Below are 17,614 nucleotides of genomic sequence, written 5' to 3' on the forward strand. Positions count from 1 at the left end.
ATACAGCACACATAAATACACATAATAAACCAAAACAATAACATAGTAAGACGGATGAGACAATAGTGCAATGATCAGGGTATAAAGGATGCTGGAATTAAATATTTTTGTACAGGTATATTATTTACATAATGACGGTGGATGTGATCTGTATATATCTCGTGTAATGGGGCAGAGTGCAAACGATGCTGGAATGAATAAATAAGTACTTTTTGTGCAGGTGTAATGTACATGAGGTAGGTGGATATGATTAATACTGTATATATGCAGTATGAACAGCACTGAATTACAGGATGACAAAAGAAAATAAGTAGTAGACAGGTGGATGTTAGGGTCAGAGTTACTGGGTTGTTGTACAGGGATTGTGCCTGGCACTAAGTTGACTGTTCATCAGAGTGATGGCCTGTGGGCAGAAACTGTTCCTGTGTCTGTTCGTTTTGGCGTACATTGCTCTGTAGTGCCTACCAGAGGGGAGGGAAACAGGATGTATCCAGGGTGTGATGGATCTGCAGTGATGTTTCCTGCCCTTTTACTGACTCTGGTTTTGTATAAGTCCTGGATGGAGGGCAGGTTGGCACCAATGATCTTTTCTGCAGTTCTGACTGTCCGTTGTAGTCTGTTCCTATCCAGTTTTGTGGCAGATCCAAACCAAACAGTGATGGATGTGCAGAGAAAAGACTGGAGGATTTTACACTGGCTGTTTAAAAGTGGATCAATAGCTTCATGGACAGGTTAAGCTTCTTAAGCTGGCGCAGGAAGTACAGTGGATATAAAAAGTCTACACACCCCTGTGAAAATGGCAGGTTTTTGTGATATAAAAGAATGAGTCAAAGGTAAATCATGTCAGAACTTTTTCCACTTTTAATGTGACCTATAATGTGAACAATTCAATTGAAAAACAAACTGAAAACTTTGAGGGGGAAAAATGACAAATAAAAACCTTACAATAACTTGGTTGCATAATCCTCTGCTGGGCCTTTTTAATTATGGCGTCTGTGTTGGGTTCCCACTTTAGATCCCAGGAGATCGTGGATCCCAGAAAGCTGAAGGTTTCCACTACAGACACAGGGCTGTTGAGAATGGTGATGGGGTGGCAGAGTGGGGGGGGGGGGGCTCCTCCTGAAGTCCAAAGTCATCTCCACAGTTTTGAGTGGGTTAAGCTCCAGGTTGTTCTGACCACACCAGAGAACTAGCTGGTCAACCTCCTTTCTGTTGGCAGACTCATCCCGGATGAGGCTGATGACCGTAGTGTCGTCTGCGAACTTCAGTCGTTTTGACAGATGGGTCTCTTGAGGTGCAGTCGTTGGTCTACAGGGAGAAGAGCAGTGGGGAGCACTTGTCAATGTCACATAGATTCAACACCGTTACACCAAGTAATATTCTGAGTGTGTGTAAATGTACATGGCAAATTGGGATACTGAGAGTAATTTGTACTGACAGAGTAGCCCCCAACTATCTTCTCTCTAACTCTTCCTCTCTCCAACCGCTTTGTCTTTCTCCATTCACATTTCTCTCCTCTCCACTTCATTCTCTTTTTCCTCTCTTTCCCCCGTTGCTCTCTCTTTCTCTTCTGCCCGTCCCTCTCCCTCTTTGTCATCCTTCTATCCCTCCCTGTGTGTGTCTAGGGTTCAGCCGATTCCTACGCCAGTAGACCCTCGGATTCCGACGTGTCCCTGGAGGACGATCCCGAGGCGTGTCGGCTTGAAGCCGAGCGCCTGGCCCAACTGCAGCTGGAGAGAGCCAAGGTAGGGAAAGCATACTGGAGGAAAAAAATGTGTCTTTGGAGAAGATGGACAAAAATGTAAATATTAAAGAAGAGTGAGAGGCCGCGTACAAAAATACGGCAAACATATTTTTTCCCCGGGTATGAATCAGGCTTGAAACAGCACACGGCTGGAATGAAGCTGGAGATAACTGTGGCTGGTTCGACTTAGTGGAGTTGTTTTGCACGGGAGTCGCCAGGCGCCACCGCAGATTCAAAGGGCAAAGGGGTGAAACCCTTAACCTCTCTCTTCCCTGTCACTTTTCCCCGGGTGGTAAATGGCAGTGTGTTTCTCAGGCAACTTACCTCAAAAAAATAAAGGCTAAATAAAAAACAAAGCAGAGGTCAGCCCTTCCACCAAGCCCACGGTCATGGGGACCACTGGACAAGGCTTCGGTTATTATTGTGTTTCTATTGTCGATAGTTTGAGGTACTTGTGTCTGTTGCTAGGTGTTACTTTGAGGATTTTTAAAAATAAAATCAATAAGCCTGATGGCATATTGTTGGGTCGCGGCATCCCAGTGAGGACCCGTTTGATGAGTGTCTCTGATCTCCCCAGTCCAAACCGGTGGCGTTTGCAGTAAAGACCAATGTGAGTTACTGTGGAGCCCTAGACGAGGACTGTCCTGTACAAGGAGCTGCCATCAACTTTGAAACCAAAGACTTTCTTCATATAAAAGAGGTGAAGGAGAATTCAATGCATTCCGCATGACAAATATGGCTACCCTTGCCCTCTTATTTAAAAAAAAATTAACGGTCAATTTGTCTAGTTTTGCCAGTGTTTTTGGTCCACATTGACAATATGACCCAGAATACACCAGGCATCTCTGTCACTGCTGCTGGTATACTAATGAAGCAGCAGTGACAGAACAACAGATTTAGATTTTGACCTGACTGGCGTTCAAAATGGTTCTTTGTTTCCCAGAAATACAGCAATGACTGGTGGATTGGTCGGCTGGTTAAGGAAGGGGCGGACATCACTTTCATCCCCAGCCCGGTGAAACTGGAAGCCATAAGGATCAAACAGGAACAGAAGCAAGCCCAGAGGTCAGTGTCTATCCTCTCCTGCTACATCCACAATGTTGTTTTCCGAATAGTATTTCCTCTGTTTCCTCTTTCCCATCCTATCCTCCTTTATGGTTAGAAAAATATACCTTGACATCATAAAGAGGCATGGAAGCAGAGCCATGCCATTGATTCGGAGAGAGGTCTGTTTACTTTATAGTCCTTTGGTCCTCATCTTGCTCATCGGCGCCATGTTGTTTTTGTCCCATAGGAAAGCAGCAAATGCATCGTCCGGATGGAGGACCACACCACCTTCTGCAGGTATGCAAACACTGTTGAACGACTGATCTCCTCATACACTCTCATGCCAAAATCACCCGGTTTTCCCATGTTCATTCAAAATTAGTAGATCAATCTTGTGTTTACCATGGAGATCCTCCAATTCAGCAGGTGTTGCAACATGCTTAACAGACACCCAGTGAATACCAGTGAAACACATTACGCATTCATTTCCACAGTTTAGGTGAACGCCCATCTCTATTGGGATTTCACTTGCTTGGTTACCCTAACTCCTTGATCCAGCCAAACAACAGTATACACCTCTACAATTTCTGATTCGGCCAAGGAATCGATGGGTTCTGTCTGGTTGGTTCCAGAAACCAATGGGTTGGGTCACAGCTGGGAACCAAGTGGGAAAAGGGATTATTTTTAGCATTGAGACTCTGTTTTGGTTAGTGACAAACCAGTTTCAGATTACATTCATTTGCACAACACCCTACATTTTGATATGGCCTACCTGACTGTGACTTCAGACCAAAGTATCAAACAACACAACATACAGCATAGCATTTTCTTTTGACTTTTCAGTGAATCATTTCACAGAGGAGCTCCTGTCCGATCCAATCTCCATGTCATTAAATTAAAAAAATATATGTTAAATGTTTATTTCTTTTGCTTTTACAAGCCAAACAGAAGCAGAAGCAGGTACGTTGGGAATGGAGATGATTCTACTGTGTATTCAGAATGGATGTGTACATATTGGCACTGTGCTCCACTCAGTTTTGAGTTTCTTTAAGGGCACTGGTGGACTTTGTGAAAACTAAGCCTGTGATGACACCACCACTGCTACACTCATTAGTGTCTTTGCAGAGGAATACCCTCTTTAGAACAAACCAGCCCTGTATCAGGAACTTGGAACATCATCTTATTGCTAACCGTAGAGTCACATCGCTACAGAACACAGTATTTAACGTACGCCGCGTTAAATGAGCGAATTCTGTGGTTTGGACTGACTTGTGGTTTCATTTTTTCTACACTGGTATCATTGCATTCATAGTAAGACTTTGCCGAATCTCAGGAGGTTCTGTGAAGTGCTCCTGGCCAGTTCCAAACTGTCCCTGTGTGTGTACGTTCCGGCTTTAGACGGAGCATCTCCCTCCCTACGATGTAGTTCCCTCCATGAGACCAGTCGTGTTAGTGGGACCCTCCCTGAAAGGCTACGAGGTGAGAGGCTGGTCCATATGCGCACACACACACGCATGCATTTGTTTTTCTACCCATGAGGGGAACAGAAACCCAGGAATATCCCGGAACCCTAAACTTAACATAACCCTAACCTTAAACTCAATAACCGTTTTGCCTAAACGTAAACCTAGCCCTCGTAGCACCTAACGCCGGACGCTAAACCATAATGCCTCAACCCGAAGGCAACATATCTGTTGTTGTTTACTCATGATGTGGAAAAATGTATCAGTCAAATCAAATGTCCAGAGATGTTAAATTGAAGAGGGGTTCATAAAATGTACCAGGCTTCTCTACAGGAGCCCTTGTGCTAGAACACTGAATAACCAATTTCTGCCACCCAAATTAAATGTCCATGGAGGGATGACACATTCTTTTGACTGTTTTCTAACCTACACCCTCCCATTTATACCTTATGGGATTTATACACAGAATTAGCCTTTAAACCCTATGGCTTCATGATGAAAACCTATAACCTTCCCAGAAATAACTTTGTTTAGATACCTACAGATTCAAGGCCAGTGTAACGCTGCTTAAAAAAAATCACATGTTGTTGTGCTCTGTAAAAAAAAATTTTTGAAACAGAAAATTCTGTCTTAGAAACACTGTTTCCCTACAGCTTTTGATGTTTGAGGTAATTTTGGAATAGCATTGCATTAAACATTTGTTTTTACCTTGATGTGCAAATGTCTTAGAAATAACATGTGGATGATATAGAATGCACTTTGACTGCAGTGACCTTGAAAAGGCACGATTATGAGGCTTATAATTGAGTAAAATCTCGCTCTTCTTCATCATTTTCTCTCACTTTCTCCTGCGTGACTGCGGAGGCTTGGAGCCAAGCCGTTTGTTTTATGAAATATTTATGCATTTCTCTGGTGATGTGGTTTGGGGAGGCCTACATCAGCCTAGTCTCTCTCCTCCTCTCTGCCTTCTGCCTCTCCTCTCTCCCTTTATTAGCCTCCTTTTTACATCTCTTTCTACCCCTATCCTATTCTCTCTTTCACTCCTTTCTATTTGAGAGGAGAGCAGTAGCACAATGCATGTTTGGTTGCAAACCCAGTTTCACAAGATACAGTGAGATATAGAAGGCCTGTTGGAAAATACATTGACGCATATACACACACACACACACACACACACACACATATATCTTTCTATCCTTGACGGGACCTGAGACCTAACCTGAGACCTAACCATCACCCAGAGATCTATTCCCTAGCCTCAAACCTTCATTCTAACTTCAACGAAACTGGTAACGCCTAAACCAATTCCAGTGCTAAGCCCAACTGCAAGTTTTTCCTTTAACCTAAGCTGTAATTCACATTTTCCCTAGTGGGGACCTTTGAAAAACCTTATGGGATGTATATGTCCGATTATCCTATCTTTGTAGGGACCCAACATGTGGTCCCCACATGCAGACATGGATGTAGATCACAACCACAAACACAGGCTAGGCCAAAGGAATGTTTCTCTCTGCTCCTCCCCTTTTCATTGTTAGCTCCACAGCCAGTTAGACTGAGGGGTCCTCGCTGAGATGGAAGGGAAACCACATTGACCTACGTTGTCTACAACCTGCAGTTACACAAACAGGAAGCACACGCAGTCTGTCATTATTTAATAATGCACGCAGATTTTCCCCGTTTGACTTTCGAAGTATTTCAGAGAGGGGGGACAGAGAAAGACAAAGAGAGAGAGAGATATTCAGAGGTCAGTGGTGTCTCTGTTCCTAACCAATCAATCCTCCACTCTGTCTACCAGGTAACAGACATGATGCAGAAGGCCTTGTTTGACTTCCTCAAACACAGGTTTGATGGGAGGTGAGTAATGCTTGAAGCATTACACTGGAAAACTGCTTTATAAACATCCTTTATTAATTTGAATCAAGTGTCTCCACTTATATCACTGAAAGTGTATTCTTAAATTGTCAAATGAACTGTAATATTATTTTCTCTCTCCAGAATCTCTATCACACGGGTGACTGCTGATCTGTCATTGGCCAAAAGGTCTGTATTAAACAAGAAGGCCATCATGGAGAGATCCAACACGCGCTCCAGTCTAGGTGAATAGAAGAGGACTCATCCTGGGTCCCTCATCGTCTTCAACACTGGCACTCTAGAGTTCAAAACCAAACATTTTAAAGAGTATCTCCTCCTTTAACTGGTATGTTCTGCCTGACCTCAAACCCTCTCTTTCTGCCTATTCTCTTTCTGTGCGTTGCGGTAACAGCTGAGGTCCAGAGTGAGATTGAGAGGATCTTTGAGCTGGCCAAGACCCTTCAGCTGGTAGTGCTGGATGCAGACACCATCAACCACCCAGCACAGCTCCTCAAAACATCCCTGGCTCCTATCATCGTTTACGTTAAGGTGTCCTCTCCAAAGGTATTTCACTACCAACCAATCAGCCAGACACACAGCCAGCCGGTTAACCAGCCTGTCAGCCAGTTAACGGTCAGTCAGTTAACCATGAGTACAGCCAGCCAGTCAACCAACCAGCCAATCAGTCAGACAGCCAATCTTTTTTTCTCTTTTTGCCTTCCAGGTTCTTCAGAGGCTCATCAAATCTCGTGGGAAATCTCAAAGTAAACACCTGAACGTACAGATGATGGCAGGAGACAAGCTAGCACAGTGTCCACCCGTATGTAATCATAAATAACACTAATGAATGTAAAACAATCTCCACGCTGTGCAGCACTCCTATACATTTGCCATTAAGATACCAGACTGTTATGGTAGTTTGTCAGTAATGCTCAATTGCATTGGGCCTTGCCACCTGTCTGCTTCCCCAGGAGATGTTTGACGTTATCCTGGATGAGAACCAGCTAGAGGATGCATGTGAACACCTAGCAGAGTACCTTGACATCTACTGGCGCGCCACTCACCTGCCCTGCTCCGCCCCCCTCAACCCCCTATTGGACCAGAGTGTGGTCACTCCGCCTTCCGCTAACTCCAGCCAACAGGTGTGTTCCTCTCAGAACTGTGCGATGAGATGACCGTTAAGTCACGTTCCACTTTTCAACAGAGCAACCCTGCTCTGTGGTTTTAAGTCTGTGACCCATGTTTGCTAGTTTGTGACAGCTGTCAGTTATTTTCCAAAGTAAAGTGGTAGTTACAGTGCCTTGCTGAAGTTTTCCAATACCTGACCAAAGAAATTCATATTTTTGTTCTTGAGCTACTCCAAAGTTGCTTTGGATTTGTTCTTGGGATAATTGTCTTGCCGAACGTTAGTTCTTTACTGAAGTACTGAAGCAAGTTCTCTTGTAGTATTTCTCTTCCATTCTTCCTTTGATTTTAACAAGATGTCAATCCCTTGCTTATGAGAGACTTTACTTCACTGTAGGGATGGTATTAGTTGAGACATTGTCAGAGTTAGGTCCCCTCAACACATAGAACTTTATGATTATGACCAAAAGCTCTATCTTCTGACCAAAAAACCTTTTCACACATTATAGCTGGATCACTCCCATGCTTTAAGATGGTACTTATTATGTAACAATTTTATCTTCCCACCCTCCCATACAGGCCAGTGTTATGCAGAGGTCTTGGTATGGTTGACTGGTGGAGCTGAACTCTGTAGCTACTTCAAAGTGATTGTTAGCCTCTCTGTGACTTCTCACGAGATTCCTTGATTGTGAGCGTGTTTTGTGGGACTGCCTTGCCTTTGCAGTGCCAGGGTGGTGCCCTGCAGCTTTTTTGTCACCGTTTTCCTTACCGATGCTTTTGTAATATTGCTGATTGCTCTTCATTTTCTTTCAGTTTTACAGCATGATCAATTATCATTCAGCAGTGGGGGGGTTTCATCTAGAAAATGTGACAACAGCCTTCATGGTTTACAGGTTGAAACAGACCAGCAGTTATCATAGTTGAGCTACATATTATGTTAGTGATGTCAAGATTGTTCTGTGTTAGGGACGCTAGCAGCAAATGGCCAGACATAGAGTACATGATCAGTGATCCATGGGCGGGTTGATTTGGGGGAGTCTGATTGGCTACAACTACGAGCAGGAGGAGATACCGATCTCTTAAGCGAGGGGGAGAGCTAGACTGTGTGGTGCCAGACAGACATAAACAAACAACACACTCCCACTGAAAATAGTCCAACAGCGCCCCTGGAGCGGTGTCACTCAACACAGGTCTTCCCACTCTGCAGTTGTGCTGTGCATCTCATTGATGTGGTTCCACCAGATAACCTGACCATGAACCTGTGGTAATTTTGCCGCTAGCTATTTCCTCATTCCTCCGTGCCTTTATGTGTTTGTAGTTCTCCGAGACTCAAGAGTTGATAGAATGATCACAATCTATCTACCACGGCAACAGACATGGGTAAGTGCCCCCCCCTCGCTATTTCTCCCAAACACTTTCTGTTTTATCCCATTCCACTTTAGTTTATTTAATTCTACTTTATTTCTAATCTATTTTATTCCCTTTTACTCTATTTTGTCCTATTCTATTCCACTTTACTTTATTCCAATCTGACTTCCATAAGGAGCAGCAAATGCTGTGGGTCGGATGTACGGAGTCACCAGGGGTCACCGGGGAAACTAGGGGTCGGCACCCATCCTTCCTGCCTGGATATAGGCCCCACCTCCACAGGCCGACCCCTCTCTATCCTGGAGAGAAGGGTGGGGGAGGAGGACTACAAGGAACACGACGAGAAAGAGGAGGAAGAGAACGACCCACACCTCCACGTTGCTCCCTGGTGGAGAGTCCTGCCGGAGTCCCCTGACCGCTCTCATAGTCACGTGACGCATTTCACTGCAGCAGGGACTCACACCAGTGCCACCACGGGGTCATCAGCATGTCTCCAGACCAAACCACCTAGCCCCTTAACCCCAACCCTCCACCCCCCCATCGTAACCACCCCTCCTACCACCCAGACCAAACCACCAAACCACCCAGCCCCTAAAACCCCATAACCCCCCCCTCCTATCACCCAGATCAAACCACCAAACCACCCAGCCCCTAAAACCCCATAACCCCCCCCTCCTATCACCCAGATCAAACCACCAAACCACCCAGCCCCTAAAACCCCATAACCCCACCCTCCTATCACCCAGACCAAACCACATAGCCCCTTAACCCCCCCCCACTCCTACCACCTAGCCCCTAAAACCCCATAACCTCACACTGCACCCCCCTCCTAACACTCAGACCAAACCACCTAGCCCCTAAAACCCCTTAACCTCACACTGCACCCCCCCCTCTCCTAACACTCAGACCAAACCACCTAGCCCCTTAACCCCCCCCCCCCACTCCTACCACCCAGCCCCTAAAACCCCTTAACCTCACCCTGCACCCCCATCCTAACCCCACCCTTCTACCAGCCCCATCCTAACCCCCCCCCCCCCCCCCAATGTCACCGCGGACCCGTCCCTTGTGTGTCCACTGGAGCAGGCCTCCCCAGGCACAGACGAGCTGGTTCCCCTGTTCTGGTCTAAGAGCGGCTGAAACCACCAATTGTAATCTAGTGATTATTAGTGATCAGACTGTAGCATAGCATGGTATAGGCCTTGTCCTTAAAGCCCTGTCCAACCTGAATTCATGAATGTGTGTACAGTAGAGCACCTGGCAGTACCCTCCTCCCCCCCCGCCGTCCACCCCGCCCCCAAATCTATGGTTTCCAAAGTTTTCTAAAGATGTTCTGAGAAATACCATGACAGGATGGATACATATCATCCATTTTACAGACCACTCATTTATGTCTTCCGTCGCCAGGAGTCCTGTGAGTTGGAATTTGAGGATTTTACCAAATATCTGCTGGAATTAGGTGACCGTAGCAAAGTGATCACCACTGTGTTCAGATGTGTGCCGTGTTCATGTTTAGATGGGATGCAGCTAGTATCAAAGTGACATGAAAGATTTGTTTGCATTTTGGCGTACCCCAACCTCAGCCTAATTCTCTTAATCTGCTGCATAAGCATTTCCATAACCTGCTTGCACATGTTCTCCTAACCCGCTATGAAAAGTCAATTTCTTACCAAAGCTGTATCCCCTCTGTGTTATGTCACCTGGTGTACTCAGCCATATCATTTCTTTATTTTTCTCATTTTATTGCTTGCTTTCTCTTGCTTGACAACTGGCATTTTTCCCCAGTCTGTTTTTGGTTACTGTATTTCCGTGACAGTTTTTTGTAGCACTGGCGAATCAATGAGCATGAATCAAAACGCATGCTGGCACATCTATAGCTCTTTGGCATGCATCAACAGGAGGTCAGAGTACTTTTGCTATTACATCCACTAATCAGTCAGACCATACCCTTCTGTTTGTTTGCCTGATTTTACCAAGGATATAATCACAACTAGAGGCAATACATAAACCTTCAGTAGGGGAAGTGAAAACATTAAGCCAACACACTGTCCCTAAAACCAATTCCAGATCCTTCAGAATGTATTTTTGCATTACTTGCGACCTATATATTGGACTTTGGTGTACGTCTGCTTCCATGGTTCAACCTGGCAAGATCCAATGTGCTTGGCCTCTGTCACACTCAATGTCTAGCGTATATATGAGCAGTAATAAGTTCAATTTAAGTTCAGACACCAAGCTCAATATAAGTTGTTATGATGAATTAAATGATGTTCCGATTTAAAAAGATTACAGATTAGCCTGTAAATTGTGCTTCCACTATAATTCAGTTCTTATGAATCTGGATTTAAATCCAGCTATTCCACTGTCAAGACTGAGCCAGTGTCCCTACGTTCTACTAATGTGTTAGGAGCGAGGGTCCTCTAGGGGTGGGTTTGTGTCATGACAGAATGTCGACTTTATAATGCATGTAAATAAAACCTGGTTGCCTGGTTACTTGATTGCCAGGCCACGCCCTTGGGAGTTTAAATGCGAAGCAAAGGAATGCGTCGCGGAAGATAAAATCGTCCATTTCGACGCCTTTGATTGGTCTCTGTGTGAGGAAAAATGGGAACATTTATAGTCTGACCATTTGTAGATCAAACACACGATTTCAATGAGCTGTCAAGCCTTTTAAAGGGTCAGCGTCAATTCCAGTGTGGTAGCATCGACCAGAAGCTTTCCCAAACCAATGAGACAAAGCACAAAGCAGGATCCCGCTGGGTCCCGTAGCAGAAAAACCCTCCCATAGCATTGCTGTGTCGTATCATGAAAGCACCTTGTTAAATAATTACTAGCACAGTTATTCAGTATGCGCATGGCACGTAAAACACTTCCTTTACAAGTAGACGCGCTTCAGTTACTCGCTGCGTCATTCTGAGGGGACAAACGGACAGATGACACCAATCGCATTTTGTGTACGCGCCTCCGTATGTACTGTCACTAATTTGTATATACTGTATATTTCATTCTCAGTACATCCTCAGTAGGGTTCACATAATGTACAAATTTGACAGAAACTCTTCTGTAAATGTACTGTAGGCCGACAATGTCTTCAAGACCTCATGAGCATGTATTTATATGAATAGTGTTATTTTCTCCCTATACAGTAGGAAACACAATGTGTCTGCAATGGCGCCCATTTTCCCTATGTAGTGGACTTCTTTTGACTAAGGCCCCATTGGACCTGGTCAAAAGTAGCCTAGTTCCCTATGTAGTGCACTTCTTTTGACTAAGGGCCCATTGGACCTGGTCAAAAGTAGCCTAGTTCACTATGTAGTGAATGGTGTGCCGTTCGAGATGCCAACCCATGTGAAAAAAATTGGGACCATCATCAGTATTGCATGTCCCAACTGACCACTAACTTGACATTGCAGTTTGAGAACTACCCATGCAAATGCACCAAGCACCGTTAAACAACTTAAACAATCAGCATCATTCCCACTCGCAGGAAAATCCATTTGTTTGCAGGTAATTTATATATATTTTTAAACCAAGTTAAATCTTTGGATATCCAAAGCACAATTTCTTACAATTATAATTTTTATAGATTTTTTTCAACATACCTAAATTCTGTATGCAATACAAAGTCTTCTAGCGTTGACAAGTAGCAGAGATTATCAAGACTCCTGTTTAAGACAGGGTAGAAATTGCACTATTTTCATTTTTATGTCTGCTTTATATTTAAGATGCAATAAATGCACTAAATGTAACTACTGTTCCCAACACCTCAAATACTGAATATGATGTCTGGTGATAGCAGCGTCTCCGAGTCCAATGTCTTATTGGCAACTATAATGTACTGCATATGGACTGTCGTACCTCATAATGTATAGAATCAGAATGCATCGGTTTTAAACAGCACACTGTGGAAAAACAAGAAAATGAATAAATAAATGAAACATTTTATTGATGTTTACAAACTGTGATTTTTTTTATTTCCGGAGATCATCTGCTACATCTAACAGCTAGCCTACTAAAGTTTAAGTTGTAGTTGGACACAACCATAACAAAGGGGTTTGGATTAGGCTACATGTTTACATTTCCAAAGCAAATTCAAAACAAGAGTAACAACAATGGGTAGCTTAACATTTTTTTTAACTTACAACCTATTCATGCCCAGGGGTTTTGCAAATGGTGTTAGCACAGCCCAGAGTGAATGAAGGTCTTTTAGAAGTCAGTCCAGCAGCAGGGACGCCGACAAGAGCCCGAGACAGATATTACCATTCAGGACCCCAACTACGGGTCAACAAAGAAATAAATAGTCATGAAATGACTGCCCAAAAAACAGACCATGAACGTTGTTTTGTTTAATGTTTTAATTCTCTAGGCGACATTCAAACCCCTCTGTTTTCAACACAGGTAATTTATTATGTCACATCTTTTCAATGCATAACCTACTCAGTCACAATCAGTCTTAATTTAACTGCTACACATATTTTGACGTTATCTTTTAGATTTGTCCTTCCATTTCTGTGCTCCTAGTTTTGGTTGCATGGTGGCAGTGTTTTAGCCAGATAGCTACCGTAGTTAGACAAATTTATATTGGTTAAATTTGAGGGGGAAAAATGTAAGCTGTACTATGTAGGATTTTTTTCAGTAAAAAGGTTTTAAAAAACAATTACACCATTTTGCAATTACTCACCAGTCAGAAATGTTTCGCGGCATTGACTGATAGAGAATGATCGACGTTCCGAATAAAAATATGAACATTTTAATTACCAGTTACAAAAAAGCGCTAACTTAGAGTTAAACTTTCTTCTTACCCTTGCTAACGTTAGCATAGGGTTCCAGGTAACTAGCCGTAGAGAGTTGGTCTAAGTCTATTTTCGCTTCTTTGCCGTTTTCGTAGTGTATATTGTAGTAAACAAGGGAGGAATTGACAGTTTGTCGTCCTGGTCTCTAGCTGCCATTATAGTTTCTTACCGTAAGCGAACTTATGCTTTATATACTGTATCATCCAGGTAAAATGCGCTTTCACAAAATAAGATAAGGAGGGAAGCCTGCCTTGCAGAAGACAACTGGCTTGAACAGAATTGGCTGGGAAGTAGAGGCATGCTCCAACATAAATTGATATTCCACTGGCATTGAACATCTGCTTTTTTTACTGAAGAAATACTACCAAGTGCAAGCTTTAACAAAGTTGTGTTGGCACTAGTGTTAGGGTATCACTCTGATTGGCTGTAGGTGTTAGGGTATCACTGACTGGCTTTTGTCAGAACAAACAATTTTTACAGAAAAGGTTTGAATCATAAACATGTAAAAAAAAAACGGCAAAGAGAATAATCATAAATCAGTTCAGTGGAATTCTTCTGTTTAGTAACTGTGTAACTTTCTCAATAGTACTGAATACTAACATTGACTGACTAATTAATAATCATATTTAAGCCAACTAAATGGGCCCCCTGAGGCCTGGGCCAGGAACAACGATCACGCTTGTCTCCCCCTGTCGGCTTCACTGTCCAGCAGCAATCTGAAATGAATGTCGACTGAAGGAAGTATAGGCTTTGCTAATGACCAGAGTGATCAACCTAATCAACCGAAGCGCAGGTGGTTATTAGAGTAGCAGATGTTAAGAGGCGGAGGGTGTATTTACTTCAAAGTGACTTCTGAATAAATTGACACCAATGAGTCTGGTGTTGCTTGAGATGTGAGGGCAAATTAACCAGGGTGTAAAAATCCCTGTGATGATTGTTGAAGGGGGCAGAGGTTACAAAGCGGATGGCAGACTGATATGGGGGAGCTTTTCACCAACAACACTACGCCTGAATCCAAATTCCTGAATGCTGATTGGCTAAAAGACACTGCGTACGTCCACAAAAAAATTTAAATAAAACAAGATCCTGAGGGATGGACTTTCATAGACATTTTATCTCTGAGGCTGTTGGACACACTTAATAACATTGTTCCACCACCAGATGGCAGTGTTTACCTGGTCTTAGCATAACGATATGGCATGTTTCGTGTTGTTTGTTAGAGTAACTCTCTTGCTCTCTTCTTTTGACCTCCTCTCCCAACCATCTCGGGTCTCACTCTCAGTCCCTCCCTCTCTGTCCCTGTTTTATTTGCCAGCCGTCAGAGTTAATCCATTTCTCAGGGAGGTGCAGCCCTCTGTCCTCTTCTACCACTGATGGTGCTTCCACTATCCATGATCTGTGACTCGTCTGCCCTCCAGCGGAGTAAAGACCTTCAGGGATGTCCATATGGCCCTCAGTAACCATGTCTATGTGACATCAAAGAGGTTTATAATTTGTGTTTGACTCTTCATGAGTCATTGGGAGTGACTATGTGGCATCCAGGCACTTTGATTGGCCCTGGTAAAAAGGAATGCACTTCATCATAGTGAACGAACAGGTGCCGTTTGGAATGTCCTCAGAGTGACCCGGTCCACTTCCCTGTGAGGTATCAGTGTGTCAGATACAGCGGGTTCAGTCTGGAAATACACCCAAAATACATTTCAGACACGAAAAGCCACATATTTTGTTGAACCATTTATTGCAGGCCAATGCACACATGATGTCTTCGAGTTCCTTTGGGGTGACTCACCTCCATCACATGACATTGTATACAGAAGTACTAATGACAACATTCAAACTGTAATATCACTAATAAAATGCCCTTGGCAGTGAGCAAGGAACGCATTACCAATCCCACTCCGCAGAAGGGAACAGAACCAAACAGGTGGGTGGGTTTGGAACAACACGCTACCACGACCAGGAGAGTAGCAGATTGAGTGAGTACACAGATCGACTTAAATAGACCGCCTTTTAGATAAGGAAATCATGATGCTGTGGTAGGAGAGGTCCAGACGTCAGCAAGGTGCGACCGGTTCAGTTTCCTGGCTGTACTAGCTGGGGTTTATATAAAGAGAAAGAGAGAGAAAGGTGATTGTACCTTTAGTTTTCATTGTATTGTATGTTTTCATTTTCCCCATTTGCTTTGGAAATATAAACAAATATTTCCCATGCCAATAAAGCGCTTTCGCAGTGTTGTTGTTGAGTAGGGCAGTATCATAGTGTTGTTGTTGAGTAGGGCAGTATCATAGTGTTGTTGTTGAGTTGGGCAGTATCATAGTGTTGTTGTTGAGTTGGGCAGTATCATAGTGTTGTGGTTGAATAGGACAGTATCATAGTGTTGTTGTTGAGTAGGACAGTATCATAGTGTTGTTGTTGAGTTGGGCAGTATCATAGTGTTGTTGTTGAGTAGGGCAGTATCATAGTGTTGTTGTTGAGTTGGGCAGTATCATAGTGTTGTTGTTGAGTTGGGCAGTATCATAGTGTTGTGGTTGAATAGGACAGTATCATAGTGTTGTTGTTGAGTAGGGCAGTATCATAGTGTTGTTGTTGAGTTGGGCAGTATCATAGTGTTGTTGTTGAGTAGGGCAGTATCATAGTGTTGTTGTTGAGTAGGGCAGTATCATAGCGTTGTTGTTGAGTAGGGCAGTATCATAGCGTTGTTGTTGAGTAGGGCAGTATCATAGTGTTGTTGTTGAATAGGACAGTATCATAGTGTTGTTGTTGAGTAGGACAGTATCATAGTGTTGTTGTTGAGTAGGGCAGTATCATAGTGTTGTTGTTGAGTAGGGCAGTATCATAGTGTTGTGGTTGAATAGGACAGTATCATAGTGTTGTTGTTGAGTTGGGCAGTTTCATAGTGTTGTGGTTGAGTTGGACAGTATCATAGTGTTGTTGTTGAGTAGGGCAGTATCATAGTGTTGTTGTTGAGTAGGGCAGTATCATAGTGTTGTTGTTGAATAGGACAGTATCATAGTGTTGTGGTTGAATAGGACAGTATCATAGTGTTGTTGTTGAGTTGGGCAGTTTCATAGTGTTGTGGTTGAATAGGACAGTATCATAGTGTTGTTGTTGAATTGGGCAGTATCACAGTGTTGTTGTTGAGTAGGGCAGTATCATAGTGTTGTTGTTGAGTAGGGCAGTATCATAGTGTTGTTGTTGAGTTGGGCAGTATCATAGTGTTGTTGTTGAGTTGGGCAGTATCATAGTGTTGTTGTTGAGTAGGGCAGTATCATAGTGTTGTTGTTGAATAGGACAGTATCATAGTGTTGTGGTTGAATAGGACAGTATCATAGTGTTGTTGTTGAGTAGGACAGTATCATAGTGTTGTTGAATTGGGCAGTATCACAGTGTTGTTGTTGAGTAGGGCAGTATTATAGTGTTGTTGTTGAGTAGGACAGTATCATAGTGTTGTTGTTGAGTAGGACAGTATCATAGTGTTGTTGTTGAGTAGGACAGTATCATAGTGTTGTTGTTGAATAGGGTAGTATCATAGTGTTGTTGTTGAGTAGGGCAGTATTATAGTGTTGTTGTTGAGTAGGACAGTATCATAGTGTTGTTGTTGAGTAGGGCAGTATCATAGGGTTGTTGTTGAGTAGTACAGTATCATAGTCTTGTTGTTGAGTAGGGCAGTATCATAGCGTTGTTGTTGAGTAGGACAGTATCCAACCCAGTCCAAAAGGACATTACTGTCTCCATATGTGCTCTCTACAACACATCACTTTATGCTCCATTACCTATTGAAAGATCCATGTTCTCTATTTCTACCATCTGTCATCAACTTCCTTTCTTGGGCATCAAGGCATTCTCTGTCTTCCCCCTCTCTCTCTCTCTCTCTCTCTCTCTCCTGCTCTCTCCCGCTCTCTACCTCTCTCTCCATCTCTCCATGTGTCTCTTTTTCCCTCTTTCCACGTCTCTCTTCCTCTCTCTCTCTCTCGCTGTGTGTCTCTCTGACTCTTTCTCCATCAGTATCTAAATTGGATTGACACACCAATGTATTAAAAATATTACATAAGCTCAGGTTGCATCACAATTAAAGGCTGTGTGAGTCCTGAAGATGTTCACTTAGAACATCTTCAGGACGTACCTGGGTCAAAACGTAGCTGGGTCAAAACATCAGTAACTGCACATTTCCGTAAATTGGATCAATTATACTGGAGGGCTCGAGCCACAGCTCTCGTCGATAACGC

At 43.4% G+C, this 17,614-nt stretch overlaps 1 protein-coding gene across 6 annotated transcripts in view; it reads left to right on the forward strand.

Annotated features, from left to right (window-relative positions):
* Positions 1-8,928, forward strand: part of LOC105023826 (voltage-dependent L-type calcium channel subunit beta-4) — a 31,710-nt gene extending 22,782 nt beyond the window's left edge. For 3 of the 6 annotated variants that reach the window (XM_020051558.3, XM_020051559.3, XM_020051560.3), the window contains exons 2-14: positions 1,626-1,745; positions 2,322-2,444; positions 2,688-2,809; positions 3,039-3,088; positions 3,732-3,751; positions 4,190-4,270; positions 6,050-6,108; positions 6,250-6,350; positions 6,518-6,738; positions 6,830-6,925; positions 7,077-7,247; positions 8,549-8,610; positions 8,774-8,928. In XM_020051558.3, coding sequence (XP_019907117.1) covers positions 1,626-1,745; positions 2,322-2,444; positions 2,688-2,809; positions 3,039-3,088; positions 3,732-3,751; positions 4,190-4,270; positions 6,050-6,108; positions 6,250-6,350; positions 6,518-6,738; positions 6,830-6,925; positions 7,077-7,247; positions 8,549-8,578 — 1,194 coding nt within the window. In that variant the 3' untranslated portion in view covers positions 8,579-8,610; positions 8,774-8,928. Of the gene's footprint in view, positions 1-1,191; positions 1,374-1,625; positions 1,746-2,321; positions 2,445-2,687; positions 2,810-3,038; positions 3,089-3,731; positions 3,752-4,189; positions 4,271-6,049; positions 6,109-6,249; positions 6,351-6,517; positions 6,739-6,829; positions 6,926-7,076; positions 7,248-8,548; positions 8,611-8,773 lie in introns of those variants that run through there. The other 3 variants (XM_020051556.3, XM_020051557.3, XM_020051561.3) reach the window with 3 other exon arrangements.
* Positions 8,929-17,614: the final 8,686 nt, after the last annotated feature.

Source organism: Esox lucius, chromosome 12 (genome assembly GCF_011004845.1).
Source record: "Esox lucius isolate fEsoLuc1 chromosome 12, fEsoLuc1.pri, whole genome shotgun sequence".
In the NCBI taxonomy this organism is placed as follows: Eukaryota; Metazoa; Chordata; class Actinopteri; order Esociformes; family Esocidae; genus Esox; species Esox lucius.